Source organism: Streptopelia decaocto (genome assembly GCF_964273445.1).
Source record: "Streptopelia decaocto genome assembly, chromosome: 5".
NCBI lineage: Eukaryota > Metazoa > Chordata > Aves > Columbiformes > Columbidae > Streptopelia > Streptopelia decaocto.
This window is the reverse complement of record NC_138659.1, coordinates 70,253,252-70,281,154: the sequence shown is the minus strand read 5'-3', so window position 1 is coordinate 70,281,154 and position 27,903 is coordinate 70,253,252. Positions and strand designations below refer to the sequence as shown.

At 40.4% G+C, this 27,903-nt stretch overlaps 1 protein-coding gene across 3 annotated transcripts in view; it reads right to left on the bottom strand.

The window, feature by feature from the left end:
* The window catches only part of PTPRE (protein tyrosine phosphatase receptor type E), a 98,597-nt gene that overhangs the window by 53,988 nt on the left and 16,706 nt on the right, over positions 1–27,903 (bottom strand). Inside the window, exon 1 of one of the 3 annotated variants that reach the window (XM_082053256.1) lies at positions 19,816–19,882. The exons of 1 other annotated variant lie outside the window; for it this stretch is intronic. In XM_082053256.1, the coding sequence (XP_081909382.1) occupies positions 19,816–19,847 (32 nt within the window). In that variant the 5' untranslated portion in view covers positions 19,848–19,882. Of the gene's footprint in view, positions 1–15,209; positions 15,297–19,815; positions 19,883–27,903 lie in introns of those variants that run through there. One more of the 3 variants, XM_082053257.1, reaches the window with a different exon arrangement.

Here is a 27,903-nt window from a genome sequence, read left to right as displayed (position 1 = left end):
ATTTATCTTCACAATAAGCACCCTGATGGCGTTTCCATTATTCTGCTCGTTGTCACTAAATGCAGGATTGCAGCATCCAACCAATGAAACATCACCTAAAATCACATTTTACACTGAGGCTTTAAGAATATTCAAGATGCTAGCAAAATAATAAATACTAGAACTTATTTTCCTAGTAATTCTGAAAAGCTGTTACAGACCAATGCTTTTGTCCCAATGTTCATGAGCAGGTACACAAGACCTAACTGACCAATAAATGTAAATTTACAGCATTTTAACCACCTTTTAAAGATGTATTTGGAAGCAATGTATTTAGAGTGTCAGTCTCTTCTTTCAGGTAAGACATAGAGATGAGGTTCTCAGGGGCGTGGTTTAATGGTGGACTTGGCAGTGTTTATGGTAGGACCCAATGACATTAAAGGTCTTTTCCAACCTCAATGATTCTATGAAAATAAACACCAAAACCACTCCGTATTTCTCATCTATAGGATGAGAGGTAGAGGGAACCATAAGCAAGGAACTCTTAAAAATATAATGTCCCTGCTCATTAGGAGCATCTGGATATCATGTATATCAAGTGAAGACTAGAAACCTTAAACTCTGTTAATTAGAAAGAGTAGTTACATTCTCAACTATAATTCAAAATATACGGACAAACTGAGAAAAGTCCATTTGCCTCGTATAATTAATCTGCCCCAAAGCTGTGCACTTCAGGCAGAAAGCTTAAGGCCAAAGCCTTTCTGCATCAAGAAGCACAGAGATAATTCTTCTTCCATAACTTCTTCTAACATTGGATGGCCTCCAATTTTTTCTTCTAAATGAAAATACAAATTTTATTACTGGAATATTAATAAACTTTTTAAAAAATTTCTACATGGAAAACCAGTATAGTCACTGAGCACCCCAACTGTCAATGAAAACAGCCTTAGGCTCTGATTTGCAAGAACTTAACCACTTCCTAATTAATTGGATACAAAGCTAAGTAATAAAGCAAGTGCTACAGTTATTGTATTTGAAAAAATGAGGGCTGTGGCTCCTGGTATCTGTTCAGCTCATAGTGTTTGCACTAGAAAGTACAGCTCAAGTTCTTTCACAAGCCAACAAAGCTTTCCTGAAACACGGGCTGATGGCCACTTCGTTCTTCCCTCCCCCCTTGAAGTGACATGACAAACCTTCTGTCCCCAAACATACACCTCTTCTCCAGACATCTGCAGGGTGACAGGATGCCTTGTGACAGCCAAATTCCTGCTCCTTTCCACTCAATTCATGCTTAAAAGACAAAAAATGAAAATCACTCTGCCTCCAAGATGTCTTGCTCAGTCCTTGATGGCTGAAAAAGCCCCTGCAGGCAGCACAATTTGCTGAAATTATTATTTAATTTGATTTTCATCTTCACAAATATTTTATTAAGAGCATCCTACAGATGTGTGCTGTGCAACAAATGGTTCTTCACACTTAATTGTGATTCTGCAGAAGAAACAAGGGCTTTGCAAACGCACTGATTGCGGGTCAGGGAGGGGAGCTCATACCATTGAGAGCGGCTGGCAGGACGGGCAAGCAAGTTCAAGTGGAAAAAAATACAATATACACCAGAGGGTACATTTGCAGCCTCTAGTGAACTGAAGATGCCACTTACAAATGTGAGAAAATCAGGAAAAAAAAAAAAAAAAAATCACTGTTCATAGTATATAAAAATTATTGGCAGCATCTCATGAGTAAATAAAAATGTCTTTCTATCAGCACTCCTGAGCCTTAAAGAAATTTGAACTGTTACAGACAGAAATCATCTTCTCCAAAATATCCATTAAATAATGAGAAGTAGGTATAGTATTCAGTCTAACACTTTAGCTCTGTTCTATACCTTCATGCTAAGTTCACATTACTAACATAAGAACACCCAAGACAATGAAATATTGCAAGATTATTAAAGAAACACAGATTAATGCAGGAAAAGTCCGTGCAGATTTATTGAGTCCTGTAACCTTAAAAATCTCCAAACCCCTCGCGATTTAGAGGACTAAGATTAAGATCACTTTTATTTTAAAACCTCCCCGTAATGAAATAGTTTCTCATATATATTGAGGTCAGTAGCTTCCCCGCCTTCTCCAAAAACTGTGCTACTTACCTAAAATACAGGAATCTCCCTGAGGTGGAGCTGCTGCATCTTTTGAGAAAAATGTGTCATTAGATCACACAACCAAGGTCATCTTATTTTGTTCTGATGGCTTCACTAAATAATTACATCGGGATTTTTCTCTCAAATGCCACCTAAATATAAATAGCAATAGCACAAAAATAGGTTTTCTGATCAAGTGTGATATTTATTGTGAACTAATAATACTGCAACTTCTGTAGCGAGGTTCTTGAAAACCTTAAGGAAAATAATCCGTGTTATTCACTGCTGCTTAAAACAACATTTACGCCACAGATTTTGCGAGATCTGATGAGGTGCCAGAGCCCTCCCAGCTATGGAAGCCTCACCATATACCACCAAACTATCTTCTCATAAAGACACAAGATAACTGCACAACCTTCACAATGCTCATATTGTCTGAAAATTCAGAAAAGAGCACACTCCATCTATTTTAGACCTGCTTCCAAGGTGTTAATTGCTATACTATGTCTTATTTTTGACTAGCTATGTGATGCACCCATAAAGGACAAAACTGTGCCAAAGGGGGCAAATTGTCCAAACTGCATGAATCTATTAAGAAGAAAGCCAGAAAGAGCAATCATAAGCACTGACAGCATCGCCAACCTACGGCACTCATGGACTTTTCAACATTTATGTTCATCTTCATGCCACTGGACTGCCAGACCACCCACTCCAAAAGACATCAAGAAAGACAAGGAGCTGGCTGGGGGACATAGAAGGTTCCACCCAGACAACAACGGACCTTCCAGCTCAATACCACCGACCTTCCTGTAGGTTTTACTTCAAAAGTTAGATCCTAAAGCAGATTTAAACATGCAGTGGCGTTCCTCCAACTACAGGATTCCTCCCAAGGCGCAAGACTTGGCAAGTCTCCGTTGAGCTTCACCAGGTTCCTGCTGGGCCGTATCTCCAGCGGGTCCAGGTCCCTCTGGACAGCAGCACCAGGTCTACCAGCCACCCCTCCAGTTGGATGCTGTTCACAAACTGGGCAAGGCTCCATTGCCCAGTCTCAGAGTCACACAGTCTTTTAGTTGGGTAGGAGAACACTACATAAAATTCATGTATAGTCCCCATGTCTACAAATTACTTCCACTGCTGCACATTCACCAATTTGAAAACTTGAGCAGGAGAGCGAGCTTTTCTTGCCCCAAAAAAGAGGAGAGAATTATAAATTAAATATCATCACTAAATTTAGAAAATCAGCTCTTTCCACTGCAGTTATAATTATGTGACTGTCTAAACATTTTGAGCTTCCTTGGATAAATAAGTATTATCTGCAGAAAAAAAAAAACAACACAAACATTTCAACATGGCACATTCTCACATTAACAGCTGTAACAAAGACGTATAGCTTAAAACAAACCCTTCCCATGAAAATTCAGCATAAGGATTCAGAGTCATTCACTCCTCTCACCCCTGGGCCCTCAATCCACCCACTTCCCAACTCCCATTTTTACTATTTTGAGCCCCAGTGAATTCAGAGACTTTTTTTGGTTGGTTTGTTTGTATTATTAAAAATAGTGCGTTTTCCTCATCAGAGCTTTACAGAATGAAAGATGGAAGATGCTGGATCGCCTCCTTTGATGCGAGAGGTTTCCATTTGACCTTCTATTTTCCTTCCTGGATATTTATACCCTGTTGGCTCAGAAAACCGAATAACAGTACGATACGCATAATGACCTGCTAAAGTGAATCTTGGATCCTTTGCCTAAAAGTGTATCTATGGCACTTCTTGCTAGCATTTTTTCTTCAGTAGTAACTACAGTGATAAATGATAACTCTTCAGCTCAGTTCTCTTGGCAGATGAACTAGCTAAACAGATGTTTCAAAGCAAAATTTATCACTTCAATAATTTTAAGATCCTGCCTCAAAAGACACGGATTAGGATTTCAAATGCACAAAGAAAATTAATCACAAAGAAATTAAACAGCCCCTGAAATGTAACTTCTACAAAATAGAGCACAGTGCTGCTTGACTCAACTTTACTGTGGGCCCTGAAAAAGGAGAGTATTCCTGTATAATTTCTAAAATACAGATATTGGTCTGAAAATACAGCTTTATGGCTCATTTCTTCATCAAAATGAAAACTCCTTGGAAAACTATGAGTCTTCAACTGTCAAAGAACACTTTTGTGATACACGAACTCTCATTTCCATGATGTTTTCAGGATTTTTGTTTTTACACACCTATAATATAAAATTCCTTTTAATCACCATGAAGCACTGTTTATCAGAAAGTAAGCCAATTTTTATACGATAATAAGGCAGCATCATATATGGGAGAAAAGCAAGGCACCAAAGATAGCTGAGGAAAAGGTAACAGATTACGTTTTAAATGAGGACAAAAACTTGGATCCAGGCAATCTGCTGCTTTACAAGGCAGGTTGAACAGAAAACACTCAAATATTCATTTCCATTGCAGAATATCTCTGCAGACCACGCTGAAGTCTGACCGCAGAGTAAATATACCATACAGAAATTATTTTCATTGTGACCACATTTAAATTACTTAATTCTACTATTTTATTTGTGAATAACTTCAGAAAACTGGCGGCTGTGCAGAAGTTTTGAATGTATCTGCTGAAATGCACTTAGATATACCCCCAAATAGGAATTCCCTATTTGTAACACGTACGTTGGCTTAGGGAAAAGACCATATCTGATTGTGAAAAGCAGCCTAATAGGCGTATGCTCCTGACAATGGAAACACTAAGCCTATAATACCCTTGTATTCCATCCCTGTTAACCAAAGGATCACAATCCATTCCCATCACTGTGGGTTTCTAACCACTTAAGCTAATACAGGCAATACATATTTATTGAAATTCTTCACGCAAACCCAGCAAAACCTTTGAAATCTAAGCCAAAAGCATTACAAATGATCTTTAAGTCGTCTTGGGGGCTGTTTTAGACACGTATTTTATATAGTCTCAGCAGTAATATGATAATCTAGAATAATTCTGAGGACTCACCTGCAAATCGATGCAGCTTTCTCAGAAATGTTCACGATCATCTGAAAATGTTTTGTTTTGACGCTAACTTGGGAACAGTTCTTTGAAAAAGATGTAACTTCAAATACTTGAGCAAAGTCTAATATCTACCGCTAACATACCTGTAAAGTGCCCTGGGAGACTCGCTTGTTCAAATGCAGAACAACCCAAGATTATAGTAATCAAAAACCAATTTCTTTTTATAAGTGTGGCCAGAAATTCTTCTCCACCTGTTAATGACAGGGAACTAGACCGGACTGCAAACGGGAACACTGGGCAGAGCTGAACCACATTGACTTTCGATTAAAATAGGACAAGGTTTTGTTTCCTTCTGAATTACCTGCCCAAGTAACACCCAAGGCAGAACATCTGCAGCTGAGCAGGAGATCCACAAATTATGTATAATTTAGTCAAACCACTGTTTTATGAAACCTGACAACTTCTAATTCTGTATTTTTAAATATTCTTTCATTACCAATATTTGTTTTAAGTGACTGTTTACTTTGCAATGAAGGCAACTTAATCCTTGGTTTTAATATCACAGTAGTAATAATAGTTTTTATCATTAAAACCTGTTAAAAAACTATGTATATTCAATACTTGTCCTATCTACACATACAGGAAAACAAAAATCTACCTTCTCAGGAAGGAAATGCCGCATGGAGCTGATCGGTCTCACTGTCACTATTTTCCCACATATAAACAGAGGAAAAACATCACAGACTTCAAATGTTAATAATGGGAGGAAAGGGGCAAGGGTCAGGTCTTTATTGCCAACTCCACCTTAGGAAGGATGGATTTAATGGACCAAATATATTTCTTGAAAATAACCTAATGCTAAGATTACACTTATGAAAACTAGTATGTTTTTTTGAGTAATGGTTGCTCGTTAACTCCTTGAATTCACAGTAAATCTTAGAAACTCTTTGTATACAGTACAGGTGAAGCAGGACTTCCCAAATTATGTAGAGGGCTAAAAATATTTCAGCAAGTTCCCTCAAAGTCTAATGTGTCTATGAGAAAAGTAGTTTTCCCACAGGTAAACTCACAGGGTTCAATACCTATCATTTAAAAGCAGTTCCTATTTACTTCTAAATATCACACGTGTGAGGCATCACCTCAGGTCTTCAAATTGGGTATATTTGTGGAGGGCTAAAAATGCCATATCTTAAATCTGAAATCTAGTGCCTTGATACTCTGGAAAATTTCACTGGGTAATTTTCAGCACCTTTAAGTCCCTAAAAACACAGGGATTTAGGCTTTCAAACCAAAACGTATCAATAGTTCCTGTAAAGTCAGAAGATAAACGCAAAACTCCAACCATCCAGACCAGTGGGTACTGGTATTGGGAGACCTGTATTTCCCCACAACAACATTAGAAACTAGAATAAAATCAACTTTTATCAGTTAAAATACACTCCAGAGGGTTCACCCTTCTGCTCAAAGAAGAACTAAAATAAAATTTAAAAAAATATATAAAATTAAAAGCATGGTTTAGCTTGCCAAGTTAACCTGACTTTTCATTAGAAGTGCTAAGACGTCTTTAAAATGTTACATTCCACATTTATCATTTAGGCTGAGCAGAAGCTGTGTAAAATAGGTGTTATTAAAATGCCATATGTACTATCATATGGTATTTTCTTACATAGTTCAGTTTCTTAGGGAAAGAGGACGTGAAACAGTAATTCTATGCAAAATAAGCTCTGACTCAATAGCACACTGTTTTTGTCATTATCAAATGCCCCATTTTTATTTACATGTTTTTGAGTCTTGTTAAATACTTCGAGTAATTTAGTAACTTCCTGATTAAAAGAAAACCAACAATTTCAGAGATTTGTGTATAAAGAACTACAGCAAACGGACTGGCAAAGAAACCCAATATTAACCAGGGTTCCAGCCTTCAGAAAATGACTGGACGCATGGCTACCTCCAATGTCTTAAAACAAAACTGAAACACTAGACCTTGAATGTCATTTACAGAATCAAGGTGTTCTGATTTTATACTCAGCCTTATACATGTACCTACACATATTTCATGGGGGCTACACACAGAAACGAGGACTGTAGCGGATTTATTTCTTTTCATTTTTAATCTTGCACTTGGTAGCTTTATATATGCAATTAATGCAGTATTGCTTCTATATTTTTGGCTTAACCCCACTTATTCTCATGAACCAACAGCACAGGCTTGCGAGTACCGTCTGAGCATTACAGAAATATCCATCACCATTTGTTTTTGTTGAGGAGAAATTCTGAACCAAGGATGCGCTAGTGCCGCAATCAGACACTAATAATAATTCTTGGCTGCAAGAAAATTCGAAATCTCTCCTTTTCCCAGAAGGGGCTCTTATTTTTGCTGGTTGCCATGGCGATGCTGCAGTAAAGCCGCGATGGGTTTCTGTAGCTTCCCACCTGGCCATGGAATTAATACAAAGTGGGGAGAGGAGCCCTTGGTTGGAAGAACAGATTCCTTATCCTGTCCATTGTCTTCTGCTGGGGCTTCCATGGTAGGGCCATGGAGCTCCAACCACCTGGTGCTACAGGTGACATGTGAAATGGTGCCAAGGAGACACCTCTGTCCCTGCAGCATGGGTTAACTGGAGGTTTGTCTCCAGCTTCTTCATGTAGGCTCCAAGTAGGAACATCTTCCTAAACCTCAAAGGAGATGGAACTAAGCCCCATTCTCTACTTTCCCACTAACACACCAAGACAAGGAGTAGGAAAGGGAAACAGGAGTAGGAAAGGGAAACAGGAGTAGGAAAGGGAAACAGGAGTAGGAAAGGGAAACAGGAGTAGGAAAGGGAAACAGGAGTAGGAAAGGGAAACAGGAGTAGGAAAGGGAAACAGGAGTAGGAAAGGGAAACAGGAGTAGGAAAGGGAAACAGGAGTAGGAAAGGGAAACAGGAGTAGGAAAGGGAAACAGGAGTAGGAAAGGGAAACAGGAGTAGGAAAGGGAAACAGGAGTAGGAAAGGGAAACAGGAGTAGGAAAGGGAAACAGGAGTAGGAAAGGGAAACAGGAGTAGGAAAGGGAAACAGGAGTAGGAAAGGGAAACAGGAGTAGGAAAGGGAAACAGGAGTAGGAAAGGGAAACAGGAGTAGGAAAGGGAAACAGGAATTTGTGTTGGAGAGGACCTACAATGATCATTTAGTTCAACCACCTTTGCTTTTGGAAGAGTAAAACAGGGGTTGGTGCCCTCAAAACATGTTCTGTCCCCCATGGAGGAGAAACGAGAACTGAGCAGACCACAGTCTGATTTACCGACAGGTTTATCCAGTCTTAAATGAGAATATTTGGGGAGAACAGCAGGGTACAAACAACTGCAGGTTACAAATCAGGTTGCAAACCTCCATGGCATCGCACCAGTAGCTTGTTCTGCAGAGGACAGGGCTGCAGCCCTTCCACAACCCCCCCAGGTCCCCAAAATACAAGGTCTGTCCTTTCCTGAAGCAGCTGCTGTGTGGAGAAGATGGATCTCTGGGGGGTGACAGATAATGAGGTTCCAATGGCTTCTCCTCATCCTGCACATGCAACTGAATTTCATGTCCTGTATATACACACACATACATTTCCAACCACTATTTACAAATCATTCATCTTTCAGACTCTAAATTCCAAAATGAAAATAAAACACAAACTAGTTTACAAGCGAGAGTCGCACCTTTTCAATAGAAAATTGTTTTATCAAATTAAGGAAAAAAAAAAATATCAGACTAAGCACTTACTTCAAGAATTCCTGATGCCAAACTTTAAATGATTGCGTGCCAAGACATACTTACAAATTTACAAGTCAAAAAAAGCCCCCAACAAGTTTTTTAATTTCATTTGTTCTCTTCCTTTCATAATAATGAGAAGTCGTACGACACCAGTGAAGTCCCTGGGAGAATATCTCGTGATTTTTAACCTGATTATATATTCTTAATGGACTGTATTGCACGTGCAGTTCCTCGCAGCAACGTGTCGCTTGTACCAATCTGCCACATAACAACAAACCGCACTGTTTCATATAATGTCCTTCAAATACAAATGTGAGGAGGCTTAACAGATGGACTGAAAATTTAAACAAAAAAAAAATGTAAAAAGGAAGAAAGCTGCTTCTTTCCCTTTTATTACTGACTTTTTTTAAGAATCAGTGAAATCAATTCAGCTGAAACTGGCTAAAACCGTGTATTTAGGTTATTCTGCACATCCAGCACTGTCAGCACGATGCTCAGACGCCCGACTGGGTTTGGGTATAAAACCTCTCCTCAGCAAATCAGCTAATCCAGCAGCAATGCAAATAATTAAATAACAAGTAATACATGAACCTATTATATAAGTATATATGAACCTATTATATAAGTATATACTGGTTAATCATGGGGTATAACAAATGTTATTGAGAAAATACTACAGAAGCTAAAGGAAAAGGAATCCCCAGCCCTGAAACGAGAATGTCACTGCTGATCCCAGCAGACCAGGCTCTCGGGGCTGCTACACCTCCCCTTGACACACAGAACCCACAACAGCCGGTTTGTTTGAAACACTAAGGTTGTCATCTGTAAGCCAAGCTGACAGCAAGCATATGTTCAAATATCGCTGATCCAGAGAGCGAAGCCCAAACAGCTGTTTTGCAATAACTGCAATATTTATTTTGTATTGCAGTTGTGCACGGACAGACTGACAGTAAGTGTCCACATCAGCGAGCATCACATGGACATTAAAGCTGCTTTTCTGAAGGAGACAGACATTGTACAAGATCATCATCGTGAATAACCACCTGAGAGGTAAATATTCCCTAATTTACAATACCAAGGTCTTTTCTGACCCCATAGACCAAGAGCAAATGAAAATGAATGATTCTGCTCACTCCAGACCTTGTTTATACCCTTTCAACAAGCCCAGTACATTATTCCATGCATGACATTCCCCTTTTCATCCCAGCCTTGCCTGCCAGCTCCAAAGTTTGCTGTAGATCTTGGACCACAGTCCATTATATTCAATTATTGCTGCATCTTGACAAGGGAAACCGTGAGTTTCTGCTTCTGCCATTTTCTCGCTCCCTTCCAGCAGAGGTGACTGACATTTGCTCCTATTCATTTCAGATTATAGTCAGTGTGGGTTTATTAACTGATATAGCAACCTCAAACTATTTTGAAAGATCATTATGTGGAGAAAAACAGTAAAGTCCTTTAAAAATTATTGTACTGTGATAAGTGATGGTACAATATAGTCTTCAGCTAGAGAGAGCTTTAGCCCTGATACCCTGACCCCATCAGAGTCCAAGTGCCCGAGATTTTCTGTTAAAATACTGAATTTCCTCTCCATCACCTCACCATTGACCTGTAGATTGAAGGGGCTCCAAGAAGCTGCAGCATGCAGCCCTCTTCAAATCAAACTCTCCTGATGAGCAGAGTTCACTGTAAAAGTTCACTCAGAAAACCATCACCGAGGTTTTTACTGCTGTTATCATGATAGAGATGAGTATAATCCAGGCCAACAACAGAGGGGAAAGAAGGAGGTCAACCCAACGTTCCCCCATGTCTGTAGATGGTCTCAGCAACCTCTTCCCCATTTGGGATGCTCCAATCTATGCTCACATCAACACCACCATATCCCCATCTCCAGTTAACAAGATTCCTCAAAATTAGCAGAATATCTTTCCAGAAAGAAAGAAGCTAAGGAAGAGTTTTACAGCCTTTACAACGTTCTCATTGTACACTTGTCCCCCATAATCTAATTGCTTCATTTAGTGCATTTAAGAGACACACAAGGAGGCAGAACCATATGGAGACCCACAAACCAGGCAGTTCTTGGCTACAACACTTGACCTCAGGCAGCCAAGTTTTCAAAGGCATTTTAAAGCAATTCTACCGCTCACTGAAAATTGCCAAGAATGGTTTTGTTCGTCCAGATGTTTGGTAGCCACTCAGTTCAGCACAAAACCCAGTAGATTGCTAGACAGCACATCTCCAGGTGTGCTACCTCATGTTTAGCCCAATGTTACAGTTCAGACGTGAGATAATTCGTTAGAAGAAACATTCAGCTGCTTATCATGAGCCCTGGTTCGTTATTTCAACTAAAACTCAGACCTGCTTGACACCTACCCAGTAATAATCCTCCAAAAGGCAACACTTTGAGAAAGAAACATTACAATTTTGTGATGGGAATAAATATCCACCAGAATAAGTCTAAGAGCTCAAAGCCCAACATTTTCCCTCTATGCAACCAAGTGTGACCCTTCTGGAGAAAAGAGCTGCTGGATTTCCCCACCAGTACCTGGAAGGGACAAAAGTGGAAGCTCAGGACTAAAGGAACAACTAAAATCTGAAGTAGTCTGAATCTAGAGACTGGCTTGTCCTCGCTGCAATTACCAAATAGCTTATTGGCTTTCACTCATGTGAATGTGTGCAACAAGTTCATTTATAGCACAATTAACTTCAAGAAGCACTTGTTTTCCACAGTTAATGACAGTTCTTCCCTTTGTTTTGCTATAGTCCCTCTGTTTGCCTGGCCCCTAGTGCAGTAAACCCCCGCTTCCCATGTTTCAAATATGGTTTGCAGGGAGTGGGTAAAATAAAGAAGAAAAATGCATTTCCAACACACATAGACAAGATAAAAGAAGGAAAACCTTGCACTGGATGGGAACAGATGGATGTCAGATGGTTTCTCAGATATGGTTGTAATTGTGTATATTTAAGCAAAATCAGGAAAATGCGCCAGAGGAAAAGCCCAGCACAGAAAACTGGGCAACTCTGCGACCAACAGGAAGGCTGGTGGCTCCTGTAGGGCCTTCCCAAGGACAAACAACACGTCCCATCAGAGGCTTCGAGTCAGTTTTCAGCTCAAGTTGGGAGAACAATTAAAGCCTGTACAAGAATTCCCCACAGCACCATTAGCAGACAGGGCCAAAAGGCTGCAGTTCGGCATTGCTTATTCATGAACAAAGTCCTCGTAAGCCCTTCACAACTTGTTTTTTTTTCGAGGGGAAGGAGACAAGAAAGAGGTTGGTAGGGGCTGGACTTCAATCAAAAAACAGCAACGTGGCATTTAATCAGCAGATGATTTCAAGCAATAAATCTCTAGCAATAAAGGTTGAAAGCATCACTAGGAATGAAGAGACACTGGCAGATGTACAGTAACTGGAAAATACGATGAGAAATAAATCAAGACACAATGAGATGTCTTCCCCAAAGCAGGAGGCTGATGGTAAGGGAGACAAATCCTCCCAATATCCACATCTGCAACACGCAGGTGTAGGAAACACCGACGCTACACCTGCCATTCGTCCCATCCACAACTAATACACTGTCACTTTTTCCCTTTGCTCAGGTATCGACAATGTTAATTAACAAAGAAGTGCACAAACGTATGCTAATTTGAAGCAGCTTCACTCAGGAGTAGCGGTTTGGCAAGAGGCAGCGCCTGATGGAAAATCCAGCCATTGATTTTCCTATAGGCTGCTGTCACCACTCCTGCTGCCTACAAATAAACAACCTAAACAATATTTGCTTTCCAATGACAGCTGGTGTCAACAACAGTATGCACTTACTGTCACGCTTTCTGCGGAATAAACTGATATTTTATTACTGAATGCGTTTTAAAATCACCGCCAGAATTCCTGATGGCATTAAGTGCTGATAAAAATGTATGTGCAGCTTAAATCCCTGGCAAAGCAATGAACATCCCCAGCCAGTTAGCATTCAAATTCTTATCAATTCTTTCAAGACATGGTATTAAAAATAATTGCTACTCTCAAACACACTTACTAAGGAACAGAAGAAGAACCGTATGCGATTAATAGTACCATAATAATAGCAATAATGTAGAAGCATACTCTTGGGAAATATTTAGCACAAGTGAGTTTTGAGTGCTGCTGGGGTTATTTACAGCAGATTTTGTTACAGCTCACAAAAACATAATTTTGCAAGGATTTCTAAAAGCATTTATTTATCCTCCTTACTCTGCAAGCTGGATTTTTGCATAAAGAAACATTTTTCTTTGAGGACAGGGATAAAAAAAAAGGCAGAGTGTTTTCCTACCAGCCCTTGGTGGTTTTCTCTAAGAACCACATGTAGAAGATACAGAAGAGGGTCCCGTTTTGGAACCTCCTTGGAGTGAAACGCATGATAATGTTGTAGATTTGGCCACCATGTTTAGAGACGCTGGCCTATTCCACCCAAAAATATTACCTGGTGGAAAATACCCCTTGGTCAAATGTGGGTTGTAGCTTTTTGGACTGAAACTGTATCCTGGACCTATTTTGGAAGTAAAGAAGTGTATTAAATTAAAAAAAAAAAAAAGATAAAATGTGGTATTCATACCAGACACTCAGTTCCAAACCTGCAAGCTCTATTTTCACCAACACAACGACAAGAGCAGAACCCACAACCTGGTGCTGCCTGTCCTGCCCGTGCTGCCAAGAACCAGCAGCATCCCCCAAAATAACCAGGTAGGAAAACTCTTTTCAGTGTAAAACCAGTTGTTTTCTGAAAGGGCAGATTTTCTTAGACATGTGTATATATATATTATTTTCCCTGTGCCAGTGTTTATTATGGCATCCTCTAAGAAAAGGCAGCTGGCGCGAGCTCCGTGTCTGCCCGAGCCATCTGGTTGTGCTGTTGGGAACCTGCTGCCAGCCCGGGCTCACGTGGAGGATGCGCAAACACACTCCCCGGCGCTTCAGGCAGCCTTGCAGTGACACTTAGGGCACTTATTTCACGTTACGCGCTCAGGGTAAAACACAAGCAGTGGCGGTTTTTGGGGGGAAAACACAAGGAAAGGTGAAAAGCGCATTTCACATCATGAGTGTGAACCAAGGCACCACGAGGTTCCCCAGAATCCCTGTCCCTCCCCAAAGGATTATGGGGACACCGATGGGTCCCCAGCACAGCATATACACCACTAATCCAACCTAGATGCTTGCATGTGCATGGCAGCTCTCAGGTTTTTACCAGGGAATATTACAGAAATAATTTGTTATTGCAAAATTCACTCCTCACATCGTTCCACTTACCTGCAGAACAACCAAGCACCTGCATATAGATACATCCACCCCCAGGCTGATTGCACAATACGGGTTTTCTTTTCAGAGGGAAAATAATCTAAAGTTTTCACCAGAAGTGCAATTTTAGAAGTATCAAGCCAGATTTTTATGCATCACAATACGCTTCCATTGCTTCTTCCAACATAATAAAGATAACACCGCCAGTACGATACAGCTAATTAAACTGAAACTTTTTAATAAGGCAACTATAAAACTTTCAGATGAGCTCAGATTCCCTTAGGCTACAGAAACATGAACACTTAATGTTTCTGTCAGACACAGAAGGACCCAAAAATTACTTAAATGATACTTTTAGCTTCAGAGGATATGAAACTAAACCAGGCAACCTTCCTTCCTTCAATAACCCTTTCTGAAGAAACAGGTTTAAAATAGTATCACCAAAACCTCCAGTACGAACGCAGTATAATTTACAAACATACAGGTACTAATATTTTAATTCCTTTGTTTGTTTTGCATTTTCATCTTATATTTTGAGTAATCGGTTACCACATTGTAACAAATGAGTTTCTCTAAAACAAGGGATCTTTCCAAGCAGTGAATATTTAAAACACCTTCCTAGTTCTCCATATTTCATGGTCCAGAGAACATTCTCTTGGTTTGAGGTTTTTTTCTCCCCCCGATACGTTCTGAACCACAATCACCCAAAGCACATATATATACCTGCACTTTTAAGCCCAAGTCATAGTGGCAGCTTCACAGAGATGAGTCACAGATATATACATTTTAGGGTAAAAAACACAGACCCAAGAGACTAAGGAAGGAGATCCTCCAAATTATATTTCCAACTGCTTTCACCTGAGTAAATCATATTTTGCCATTCTACAGTCTTCCTCCTAATTTTTTATTGTTATTTTTTAACATTACTGGAGAGATTATTTCAGATCCACTGATGGACAAGCTACTAAAAGTAATTTTAATTATTTTTAGCCATTCAATCTACAGTAAACACACTAGAAATACAGGCAGGCTTTGCTAAATGACATTAAACAGACCGATTGTTTCTATTTTCCCTTTATTTACCTGCTTCCCATCTGATGCGGAGCTGCCCAAGAGCCAACGCCGCCCCACGGGATCCATGTTTTCAGACCGGTTGGATGCTGCCTTCCGTCAAACTCTTTCAGAATGGAACAGCTTCTTTACACAATGAGCTTTTTTATACGATAAATTCCGTGTGCTTGCACAGTCCCACCCCGGTGATGGAAAACCTGATCGCTGAATATTTCATTTGCGGCTTTAGCATGTGGTAAGTGCTCATCCCACGGATTCAACGGAATAACCCGACAGGCTCTGGCCATGTTAGACATCAACATTTTCCTCTTGTGACTGGAAAAGGAAACATTCAGGCTGATCAATGAAGTCACAATAAAGTGAGGTCTTCTCCTTATTTTTCTTTTCCTTTTATTTTTGTTTTTCCAACAGAGCAGCTACTGAGAATGTGGTTGTGCATTCCTACCCCAGGAAGTAATGCAGAAAATCTACTTGTGGTACAGGTAAACAAAATATTCAACATACAGTGTTCAGCCACATCACACCCTATTTATAAATACTAGGGAGGATGGAAAGGGAAGTCACAAGAACATTGTTTCTGCAATCTTCCTTCATCCCTCAGCATCACCGTCAGCGTGCTCCCCTCAATCTCCTCCTTCAATTCAAAAATCCCACCTCTACGTATTTTATATTTTCATACATGTAGGGAAACATCTCACAAGAAGGCAAAAGGACTGAAATTTTGTGTTTGAAGAAGATGCGCAAATGTGAGACAGCAGGTACCTCTGGAAAAAGTAACAGGTTTCTATCCCTAAGTCAGGGTGATTTTAACCATATTCTGTTTCCAGAGTTCAGCAGGCTCTGGATCCCTGTCTTGTTGCAGGCATTTGAAAGACCAAGAGCAGCACTCAATGAGACAGCAAAGCTGATTTAAAGCCTATTAGATGTACAAAGGCAAGGAAATTATGTTCTAGGAAGCCACAGCAACTGATGGAATAACCCACACTCATTTGAGCAGGGTGGTGGGAAGAGGAGAGGTAGGAGTTCAGCCATGTGCTTGGTGCAACTGTTTGTTTCACGTAACAACAACATGGTCTTTTTCTTTAGACATTAATAGCAATTGCTAATTGTGGAAAATTCAGAAAGGAAGAGGATAACTTAATGAAGTCTCGAATGCTGAAGAACTTGAGGCTTCATTAGGTGGAAGACCTGAATGGAATTTTTGGCAAGAAATCTTTCTGGCAGCTGCAAAACCAACAACGGATATCTCTGATTTTGCTAGATTTGAGTCAACTCTTCCATTGAGAGAAGGAAATGAGGATAATTTGCTCATGTAGTTCCAAGTGCATCATTCCCGGTACAACCGCTTGCTCCCATCCCAGATACCTCAACTGCAGTAGGCACTGCTGGGGTGCACAGGGCTTCTCCCCATCTGAAACACCTTTCAATAGCAAAAAATAATATATATATAGATGTATATATACACCCTATATAGAGAACACTGTAGTGATGGAGAAAAAAGTCATACCCTAAATTCTTCTCCTTTCACACTCAAGCAAACCACATATCCTTCCTGAAAGGCCACCAAAGAATCATAACCCCACTGCTGAAAAATAAATGAGACTAAATAAAGGGATTGTAACTCATTTCCAGGCTCCAACTGATTTTGCACCTATCTCACCGTCTTAGCTTTTTGGCCATATTCACAGAACTAAGCTACATAAAGAACTGGGGGGAAAAATAATAAAAAGCTTGCTGGAGAGCAGAGAGACAAGTCTAATTACCAACAAAATTGATGGCAACTCAACTTATATCAACATGAAGTCAATGCTACTCTGCAAAACAGTGTTTCAAAACAAAACCAAAACGCAACAACATACAAAATCAAAGCACACTGCCTTCCAAGAGATTTTTTTGTCCACAGTTCAAGCAGATCGACTATAAAGAAAGACTAGTTGTGGGAGAAGAGCAAATTAACTAATAAACATCCTATGAAATGAACCCCCCATGTCTGAACAGCAGGGTTGAAAGCTTTGGTGAGGCTACTCAAAATCCTGAGATTACCTCAACATTTCTTTTACGGAAAAAAATCGTTTCATCAACATCCTAAGAACTGTTTCCCCTCTCACACACAGAGACACAGAGCTTTGATTTTTTCGGGGAATCAACTGAAGGCATTAACTAAAAATAAAAAACAAACCAGATCGGCTCAAGTCGCTTCCTTAAAAAAAAAAAAAAAAAGCCTATTTCATAGCATCCTAATTAATAGAACAGAACCAGTATGTTGATTCCGTGATTAAGAACAGTTCATCTTCAGCACCTTTCTCAAAAGCAGATCAATTTAAGATGCAATTACCACCAATGCAATTATCTGGCAATTTGCTCACTAAATGACTTTCCAAGATGCATTAGTGAGATAAGGCAAAGCCTCCTTTAAAGTGCCTTTGAGCTAGAGAAAGATGAACCTGCAGGGAGCATTTTCTAAACAACGCACATCTCAATTCTTCAGTAATAAAGCAAAACTTTCACTTCACGAGTAACGACAAAAAATGTGAAGTTAGGTGGAACAGAAAGACACTTTTTTATCCTCTCCTCATTTCACAAACAGTCATCACTAAGAGTAATGTTGCAATGGAGGACACATCCAAAAGATCATTGTTGAAAATATAACACTGAAGTTGTTGGCTTCATTGTATTTTAACCATGGGACACTGGTGAAGACGTGCTGGCAGGTGAATCACTTTGCCCTTCACTCTTTCTGCTCTAAATACTGATTTTCACAATGATGTTTCATGAGGAGCTGGTTAGAGCCCAGACAACTTAAATAAAAGAAAAGCCAGTCTGTAGGGAGCTGGAAAAAGGAGGAACGGGGAGGTGACAAGATGTGCAGGATGAAAGTTATTCAGTTTGGTCAAAGTTAACATTTCCTGATCAGATTTCGGAGAAAGTTATCACACTATTCAATCGTGACCAACACAAACTGGTAAAATAGGGGGAAATGCTGACTATGCACGCACCTGATCGTCTCTAAACTCAGTAGATAAGATGATCTTGAGAAGATCTGCCAGCATTGATAATAAAGCACTTTTCTAAATATTGCCCAGAAGAGACCACAGGATCTCATCTAGTGATCCACCCATCACCAGCCTTTCTATAACAACATGATTCCCCCAGCAGAATATAACACCAAACCCATCTGCGTGCCTTCCCGTGCAGCTTCCCAACCTGCTCCTTCTATGAAGATCTAAATCTAAATTAATTTTGATACTTGATGCCTGAAGAGGCTCCTCCTGTTCTGTGTGGGGGAACCCTTCCCTGCTTCAACAAAAAGGTCTGAAGAAAATCCTCAAAGATCCATGACTTTTACCACTCGATGACTTTTACTCAGTCTACACTCACCCACATACACAAGCGCATCACTAGAAACACGAAAGTAGATGTATTGTAAGACGTAACTGTACCAACTTGAGCAAAACTGACTTATTTTTCAACACTGAAAATCCAAAACCGAGTAGAACTGTGTGTTAGCTTTCACATATGTCTAGCTATGATACATGTGTGTATATTTACATGTATTATAACTACCACACAAAGCTATATAAATAAATATCTTCCTTTAGATACTGTTTCTGGTGTTACAGGTCCTGGTTTAGCAGGTTAAGAACTATTTTTGACAGTGGGGTAGCCCTGTTTTTGACATACACACTACCATGATGGGATGGCTCAAGAAGATGAGACCAGTATTCAAACATGTTATCCATTCATCACCAAAATATGGATTCACTCTTTCATTTCTTTAAATCCATAAACTATGGACTGTAAAGATGCTTTTACCAACAAGAGTTTTACTTCACTAAAGATACTGGTCAGCTTTACATCAAAGGAAAACCACCCTTTCCAGATGTAAGCAGAGCTCTCACTTTGCCCTGTAGTTTGTTATAAGCCTTGATATTTTGATCATTATGCAAATGTAAAATTGTACTTTCCTCTCAATCAACAAAATTGGTTTTGGTTTCTAGTATTACATTGGTATGGCTAAAAATAGAAGCATAACAGTACACCTACTTCATGAAAATGGATATAAAATATGAATCAATGAACTACTGTAACCAGAAGATGTTTTAAAGCAGTTGGTCCCACAGACCAGCACAAACACCTGCTGTGATAAGCTGCACTATTCTGTCATTACAGATTCTGAATAGATATGTTAGACATTTTCCTAATCATAGTTATTAATAATAATGAACAAATTAAGCAGATTGATGATAAAAAGTGTCGATATCTCCAGCAGCTGGAGTTGCACACTGATGAGAATTCCTCTTCATACGTCACCCAGAGGATTCACGTTTTGCATTTTCTCCTTAATTCACAATTAACAATAGCAAGTCACTTAGCACATAGAGTTTCCTGGCAAGGATTTTAGGTGGGTATCAATGCCGAAGGAGATCAAATAACTTTGGCTGAGAAGGATCTTTGGGGTCAACCTGCTGCTGGAAGCAGAGCTGAGCTCCAGGCTGGTGGGGCTCCGAGAAGGGGACGCTACAGCCCCCTGGGCTCCACACCATCCTCACGGGGAATATTCTTCTCCCCACATAACCAGCTGGTTTTGCCCACTGCCTCCCATCCTCACACTGTGTACCTTGTGGTAGAGCTCGGCTTGGTCCTCTCCATTCCCTTCCTCCAGGCAGCTGGATGCTGCAGTTCACTCCCCACCCTACATTGGACTTCATGTCCTCATACACTTGAATATGGCTTTTTGATGTCCCTCTGCACAGCAACCGCTCCTCCCAAACCGCAGCCATCTCTCAACCTACCAAGCATGCACTTCACCCCACCACCCAGCTCATATACAAATATACGGCTGAATAGTATCCAGGGGAAAATGATGCATAAAGACCTTTGCTGTCCTGTTTGTTTCATTTTGATCCTGTGCAGCTCCAATGATAAGATGATGATATCACACAAGTCCTGAATGATCTCCTGGAAGGTCAAAAATATGCAGAACATGCCAAGTTTCACTATGTACCTTACACAAGCTTCCACGGACGTGAACTTATTTGGTAGTCATCCTCATGACAAAATAAGAGTCCTGGCCAACGTAAACAGGAAAACAACACTATGTTCAAAGGTCAGGCTTTGCATACCTTCTATGTTTTTGATGTACAAAGGATGTTTGTTAGGATGTTTTACATGTATACAGAATACAAAATCAGGACTACGTTAACTAACATCCAACTCTTGTACTGCATCCTAACAAAATAAAGCAAGCAACCGACCAACCAACAATTCTTTCTCAATGAATATAAAATACGTTAAGACTGCTTGTTATTTCAGCAGACTTCAGTTGCTGATGTTTTGACCATTGCCATTTATTTATTTCTAACATGCTGGTTATGCACCCTGCATTAATGCATGCATTAAATAGGGGCTGCAACCCCTTGAAATGCTTGAAACCAGTTTACACGTGCCCCCCAAAAGCTTCTTTTAAGCACTCTTTTCCACCTGAAATTAATTAATTGTGTCTACTAAAAAGGCTGCAAGTCCTGAAAGAAACATGGCAAGTGGTTTTAAAACGGATGATAGGAAAGGTGAGGCTGCCAAGGAGCTCTGGCGACCACCCAGTTCAATCTGCTGTGGAAAGCTGGGCCTTAGATCAGGTTTTCCAGGGACTGTCAAGCTAAGTCGTATTTCCTAAATTTATTTTAGAATAGTAATTATGAAAATTACTTTTACCCCACGCTCACTAACTTCTTTCCACGCATGAACGAGATGACAACAGCTTGGAAGCATTTGTGGCATATCCAGCTTTATCTAAACTGATTGTTGCAAAGAAGCTGCACCAGAGTAGACCCAACAAAACCCCTCAGCAGTTACATGGGTTATCTCGGGAATTTCCCCCATATACCTTCAAAATACAAAAGAACTGCCCAAAGAGCAGCAAGCTCTGCTTTGGGGGAAGCCTATAAGTCTGGTCTCTAAGTCTATACAATTCACAGGCACCTTTTTTTGCCCTGAAGCAGCACGTCAGGACAGCAGGATCCGTCACTCCAGCTGGATTTCCAACACAATGGCACTTAATTTGATGCCAACATCCTCCCGAGGGCAGTGACACGCAGTGTAAATGTCACTTTCCTGAGGACCATAGTTCACGCCGATGCCACAGGGTGGTAGCACCACTACAGGGCTGGCGAGCAGCGAGCTCTCATGAAGCATTTGGGGTCACACTCGGCTGCAAATTGCGGATGTGATGTTTCCATAGGAAAGCCCGTTTCATCTGACCTCCCCGGAGCCAAAACAAGGCGACACCATCCTCATTTCAAAGAGAATAACAATTTGCACTGGAGTTTTACATCACTCCATTCAGTCGTTTTTCTAACATCTGTGCCTAAATGAAACAGTGAAGCACAGTAGATGCAATACAGATGGCTTGCAAAGTCATTTAAAATACACAACTGCTACGGGTTGCACCACAAATGCATAAACTGGCCCTTAATAAAGCTGTATATGGATAGAAGACGCTAAGTCCATTGTCTTAATGGCCAACAGTTTCACAAGAAATCGCCCTGCAGCAGCCTGTTTCTCGTTCCCAGATGAACACAATCCCAAACCAGTCATTTATTATAATCTACTTACAGAGCAAGAGTACACAGTGGTTTCGTAAGATGGTTATAACCATCTTTCTAATTCAGTCGGATGTCTTACTCAAGGTTAAGTCAACTAAAAACAAGAAATGAAAGGTCTCTTCAGCTTTATTTCACAACTACCATTTGTGCTTTTAAAATACAGTTTTCCTACTGCCCAGAAAGCAGAAGTCCACAGATTCTCAGGCCAAAGTTTGTAAGCAACTTCTCATTGGAAACAAGGCACCCCAGGTCTGAAGAAAGACTCAACCACCAGAAATCCGCTGCCACCATAAACCATGGAGGACAGAAGAGGACACAGTGGGGAGAACCTGCCCTTAGGAGACACTTTGCCCTACAACATGTCTGACTAATGCTCTGCAAAATACCAGACTTCTCATGTTCACTCACCCTTCTTGACCAGAAAATAACACTGAGACTTTATGTTTTTGACTGAAGAGCAGGAGATATGGGAGAGGTTTGGGAAACAGAGGTGAAAGAAAAAGAAACAAAAACATCCTGTAAGCCACAGACTGAGTAATTCACATGGTAGGGAAGGAAATCCTGCAAGTTGAAGCTGTTTGCCGGGGTCACCCAGTTTTTGCTACTCAACTGCAATGTCTCCACCAGCACCAGGTCTACCCAACCTGGACAACATCAATGGATGCCTGCCAACAGGCTATGGAATTGTAGCTGCTGTAGACAATTACATCAGGTTTTTTAAAACTGTACATTAGGTATCTAGGCAAAGATTCCAACCTTTCAAAAGTTAAGCACCCCCCCCCCCCCCCCCAAATCTCATTCTCAAACTGCTGAGCGCCCCATCGACAAGGTCTGCGAGCTCCTCATGAATAACTCCTCCGCAGGAACGAACACTGCTGCATTCATGGAGGGAACAAAAACGCTACTGTAAGAAAATATGCTGCTCACAATTCTGGTGTAATATCCTCAAACAACAGTGTAATGTCAAAAATGGCATTTTGCTTACCCTAACTTGAACGGCGAAATTTCTGGCTCCCTATAAACAAGCAAAATTTTCAGGTTTTCTTCTTTGAGAGTAGAAGACCCGTTTTTCCAATACATGATTTTATTATGACAAAAATACATCTAAATTGTTTTTAAGGACTCTGTTCTTTTTTCCATTTTAATTACCGCATATTAAAAACACATGGCGCAATTACCAAATTTGTACAACTGCCAACATCGTGCAAAAGCACCCAAAGAACTTGTGCCTCCAGTCAACTGTGGGTCATTACAGAATGTCCCAATGTTAATTCAGAGCTGTCTAAACTCATGAGCATGAAAAACGTCTTAGCATCTCTGGCACTAGAGTTAATGCTTTTTCCAAAACAAAAAGAACCAACATTTTTACGAAGTAACATTTCCACTCTCTGGAGAAATTCAGTATTTGTGCATCCTTGCTCCTGCCGGTCTCCACCTCTCTGATGCTCCCATCGCTGGTTCCATCACCATCACCTCAGCTGAGACATCACATTCCTACCCAAAACTGCATTGTCCACACTCCTCCTTGGACTTCTTCAGGTTTCCATATCAATCATCAGATTTAATTCCACAGCAAATAACCAAAAAGAAAGCTACCACCACTAAAGTAATTTAAAATATGACTGCTTCCCAGTTGGTGACCCCATTTCTTCTGTTCTTCAGTAGTTATTGTGGAGTACACCAGTAAAACTTAGTGCAATACAATCACCTTTAGGAAAAGGTTTTCTTCATTTCTGAATATTTTTACGGTATTGAGATCAGCTATTTAAAAGAAAATTAGCATAATTAACTATAGTTATGAGCTATACAAGAGTTTCCACTTCATTATATTGTGATAGCACTTGGTTTTAACTCTTCTGCAATAGGTCCAATTCCTTTTTTTAAAAAATAAAGGTATTTACATGATTTTTTTTTCCTCCAACTTAATAGGTTTGCAAAAGTAAAGCCTCAGCTATTTAAACATATTATTCAGATAAGATATTTGTGGAAGGTTCATGTTTACACTTTGGACCGCAGTCTCATTGACATCAAACATATACAGCCACAGTGCTTTAAAAGCTGCACTGTAACGGGGAACTGAGGTTCTAAATATACTTAAAGAAAAAAGGAGGGTAAAACTCTTTTTCATCCTTAACTTCAACGCGAAACCTCAGCATCACATGAATATGGATTTTGCATTTCATATATATAATCACAAGCGTGTAAGGTGCCTTGGGACCGCTGAAGAAGGCACAAAATAAAAGAAAATCATTTTAATTAAAAGCAAATTAAAGGGCTTTCTAATCCAGGCAGCAGTAGCAAATCCACAGAGACTTTCGAGAACATGGATCCTTGAAATTACAGTGCTTATAACCCTCCCTCACTCCAGCTTCCTTCCCTCACTTCCCCCCAAAGGAGGCACCAAATCTGAACGAGATCAGGTTTATTATGAAAATTCCGCTCTAGTTTCTAAAAAAAGCTTGTGCTCTAGTTTCTGAGTGGCCAGAAGCGCTGGCATCCACACGGAGAAAACAAAAACAAAGACATAAGAAAGGGAAGATTTTTCCTCACTGCAGGGGGAAAAAGATGAGATTCTATTTTATGCTTTTAAGAAGACATTTCAAGACTAATTAAGAAAGTTGGATTTTTCCTCCTTGACAGGAGGCTTTTGAAATACAGCTCAAAGATAAGCTAAGCAACCGCACACTAAAATGTTATCGCAGAAAGGGCTTCACATCAGAAAAGCCACAAGGCACAAGAATGTGTAGAAGTAAAATAGACATTATTACTGTAATCTTTTTCATTATTGTTCTTACAGCAGGAGGACATTCTTGGTGAACTCTCACAGGTCTCCCACCGGTTGTCCCTAGTTCACCATTGTCCAAACCAATAAATACACAATTTGAACACAAGCCCTATGGGGAGAGGCTGAGGGAGCTGGGCTTGTTTAGTCTGGAGAAGAGGAGGCTTAGAGCTGAGCTCAGCACTCTCTAGAACTACCTGAAGGGAAGTTGGGGATTGGGCTCTTCTCCCAGGCATCAGCAATAGGACAAGGGGCCATGGGCTTCAACTCTGCCGGGGGAAATTTAGGCTGGATATTAGAAAGCAATTCTGTGCAGAGAGAGTGGTCAGGCATTGGAATGGCTGCCCAGGGAGGTGCTGGACTCACCGGCCCTGGAGGTTTTTAAACTGAGATTGGACATGGCACTTAGTGCCATGATCTAGTCAATGGACTGGAGTGGGACCAAGGGTTGGACTTGATGATCTCTGAGGGCTTTTCCAACCCAGTCCATTCTGTGATACAAGAATGAATTTACAAATACTCCTAAAAATAAACAAGAATCCAAAAGTAGTAATATTACGTTAATTTTTGTCTAAAAAGCTTTTTTACAGTTATTTATCTCATTAAGCAACTGAATTCCCCCATTGAGTTGAAAAAATAAATAAATCCCAACCTTGAAGGAAAAAAAATCCAAACAACTGAACAAGAGGAACAAGAAATGAAAATGGGCAAAACGCCTGGAGAAACGCTGCTTTGATTTTGACACATGGGAATAAATGGAAAACGTATTAAGATAACCCTTCTTTTTTCTTTTTTTTTTTTTTAATCAAAACATCTTCTATCTTGTGTGCAAATTTCAACAGCTGAGAAAGCATCCTACTCAACCTCCCCAAAGCAGTGTCAGCGTGTTTTATGTAAATACTAGTTAACAAGAGATGTGTGTTTGCAGCAAACATCTTAGGGTTCTGCCTTAGAAGCTCTGGGTTTACCCTCCCTGTCAGAGGAGGAATTGTCATTCTGAAGATAACAGGAGACATACACAGAGGACAACAGAATTTTTCCTTTTTAAATAGCCAAGATGTATTTGTTATTGGAGAGCTTTAAATAGTTATTTAGAAAATTAACAGCAGAAAAACTTGATGACTATGCTCTGCATCAACATGTGGCAATATGTCTTAAAAACCACTTGATTTTGCAACGTCCCCAAATAACATTGGGGTTTGATAACACGCTCATTCTAAAATGATTCCCGAGACCAAGGCGATTTCACCTGGGGCAATCAGAGAAGTGTCATACGAAGCACAACATGACAAGCTCCGTGGGACAAGAGTGGGCTCTCAACCAGGGATCTCCAAGGGAAGCCACAAATTGAAGTCAGGATCCTGGGTTATTAGGCAATTCCAATTCCCGCTACTCCAAGGGCAGTTTTGGCCAAGGCACCTGCTGCCATCACCCGAGGAAAGGGAGACCGTGCTTTACAGAAACACGGGGCTCCTCATCGAGTTTCACATTGCATTAGTAATAACGAGGTGGTTATTGTTCCTGTCCAGTTTCTTTACTTTTGTCTTCACGTGGTGTCTCTGAACCACGACCACCCGTTGCGACATGGCCATCTACAACACCATAGAGCCACCGGGGATCTTCTTTTCAACATTACGTCAAAAGGAAGCACAGCTCACAGCATCGCGAAAACAAGACTGCAGCATGTCACTGGACACAAACAGCAATAAAAACCATGTCCCAGATCAAAGGCTTCTTCTCTTCTCTTCCTCTCCATAGCTGAGACCCACCTCAGCTGCTCTACACCGCACCAACCTCAACGTAAATGTTTGCTGTAACTTTCTGGGTTTAAATAAATAAATAAATGTTAAAAACAGGAAAGCAGGAGCCCTCCCGAAGGAAACATTTCCCTGATCTGATTTACAGCCTGCAAATAACAACATTATACATCTTCAGCAAGTGGCAGCTCAGGGGCATGAACGAGTAACCCACGACCTGCAGAAACATATGAACAATTTTTTGCTGGAAGACGACATCCATATAACCACAACCGCCTTCATTGAAATCGACAAAACAAGAATACTCTAAGTTCATTTATTTCAGCTTTTGTCTGTCTTCTCTGTTTAGCTTGTAACTATTCCTGCCCAAATATCTCCTCCACGTAATGGCTCCCTGGGGGCAAAGGGACGATAAACAGAGCAGAAAGCCTGGCTGTGATGAGCAGAGTAGCTCCTCTGCTTGCAGGTCCTGCAATCATCTCCTCCCAGAGCTCCAGGGAATCGTGAACCCTTTGCACACACTTCAGAACAGCTTTTTTTCCAGCATAATGCAAGCAGAAGCATTAACCCCTTTCCTATCCCAGAGACCAGCGGTCAGATCTGCATCAACAGACACTCATCTTCAGCCCGGGAGCAGGATTCACATTGTCAGATCATTAATAAGCATCAACAAGTTATTTCCTTCTATTCCCTCTTCCACAGCCCATAATTGAACTCTACTTCACCAACATGACAGATTGCATTAAATATTATTATTTAAATAATACATTTTTCCATCCACTAGAGTGCCTAAAAATCCTGTTCCAAAGGAGATGACAAGTCGGTGGATGGCAATTTCTGGTTTTATTCTCCTCAGAATTTTATCAGCTTGAAAGAAAGGTAACTTCAGATAAGTACGGACAATCCCCTGTTTCTGACGCATTAAGTTTTATCACAAGAAGATTCTCACAATCACATACCTCGACAGCAGGAAACATTCAAGTATCACTTTCATCTTCATTCTACCACAGCCTTGCTTTAGCCCTGACCTTTCCCCACCCTTACAATTGCCAATTTTCACTATAAATGCGCTGAGATACCAAGTTAACCTATAGCCTTTTCTTCCTTTCTGTTTCAAAACAAGTGTGATGTGAATAAACTGTTTCTCTACCTTAGTGCAGAAGAAAATTCCAACTCTATATATTGAGTCAACTGGAGAGGACCCGTCCTTGGAGACTTGTGAGTGTACAGGGAGGACCACCAGCATCTTCCAAAGACTCACAGTGTGGCTTTAAAGAACAGAAATTGGTTCCAAGTTTGTTTTCTGTAACACTGAGAAGATAAATAAAAGCTCTTGCCCTCAGGGAGCACTTTGCGTTTGCATTTATACAAAGTTTCCTTCATTTGAATATACTGCATGTGTCATACAAGGACTTGACCTTTTTGCTTGGACGCTATTTGCCTAATGTGGGAAATGAAAGCTCAGACTTGTATCAGTTTTTGCTTATTTCAGCTGTTCTTCTATGTGATTATCCAAAGAGAATTGGTGAACTTCATTCTTCCTGAAGTCATTGTTACTACTGGCT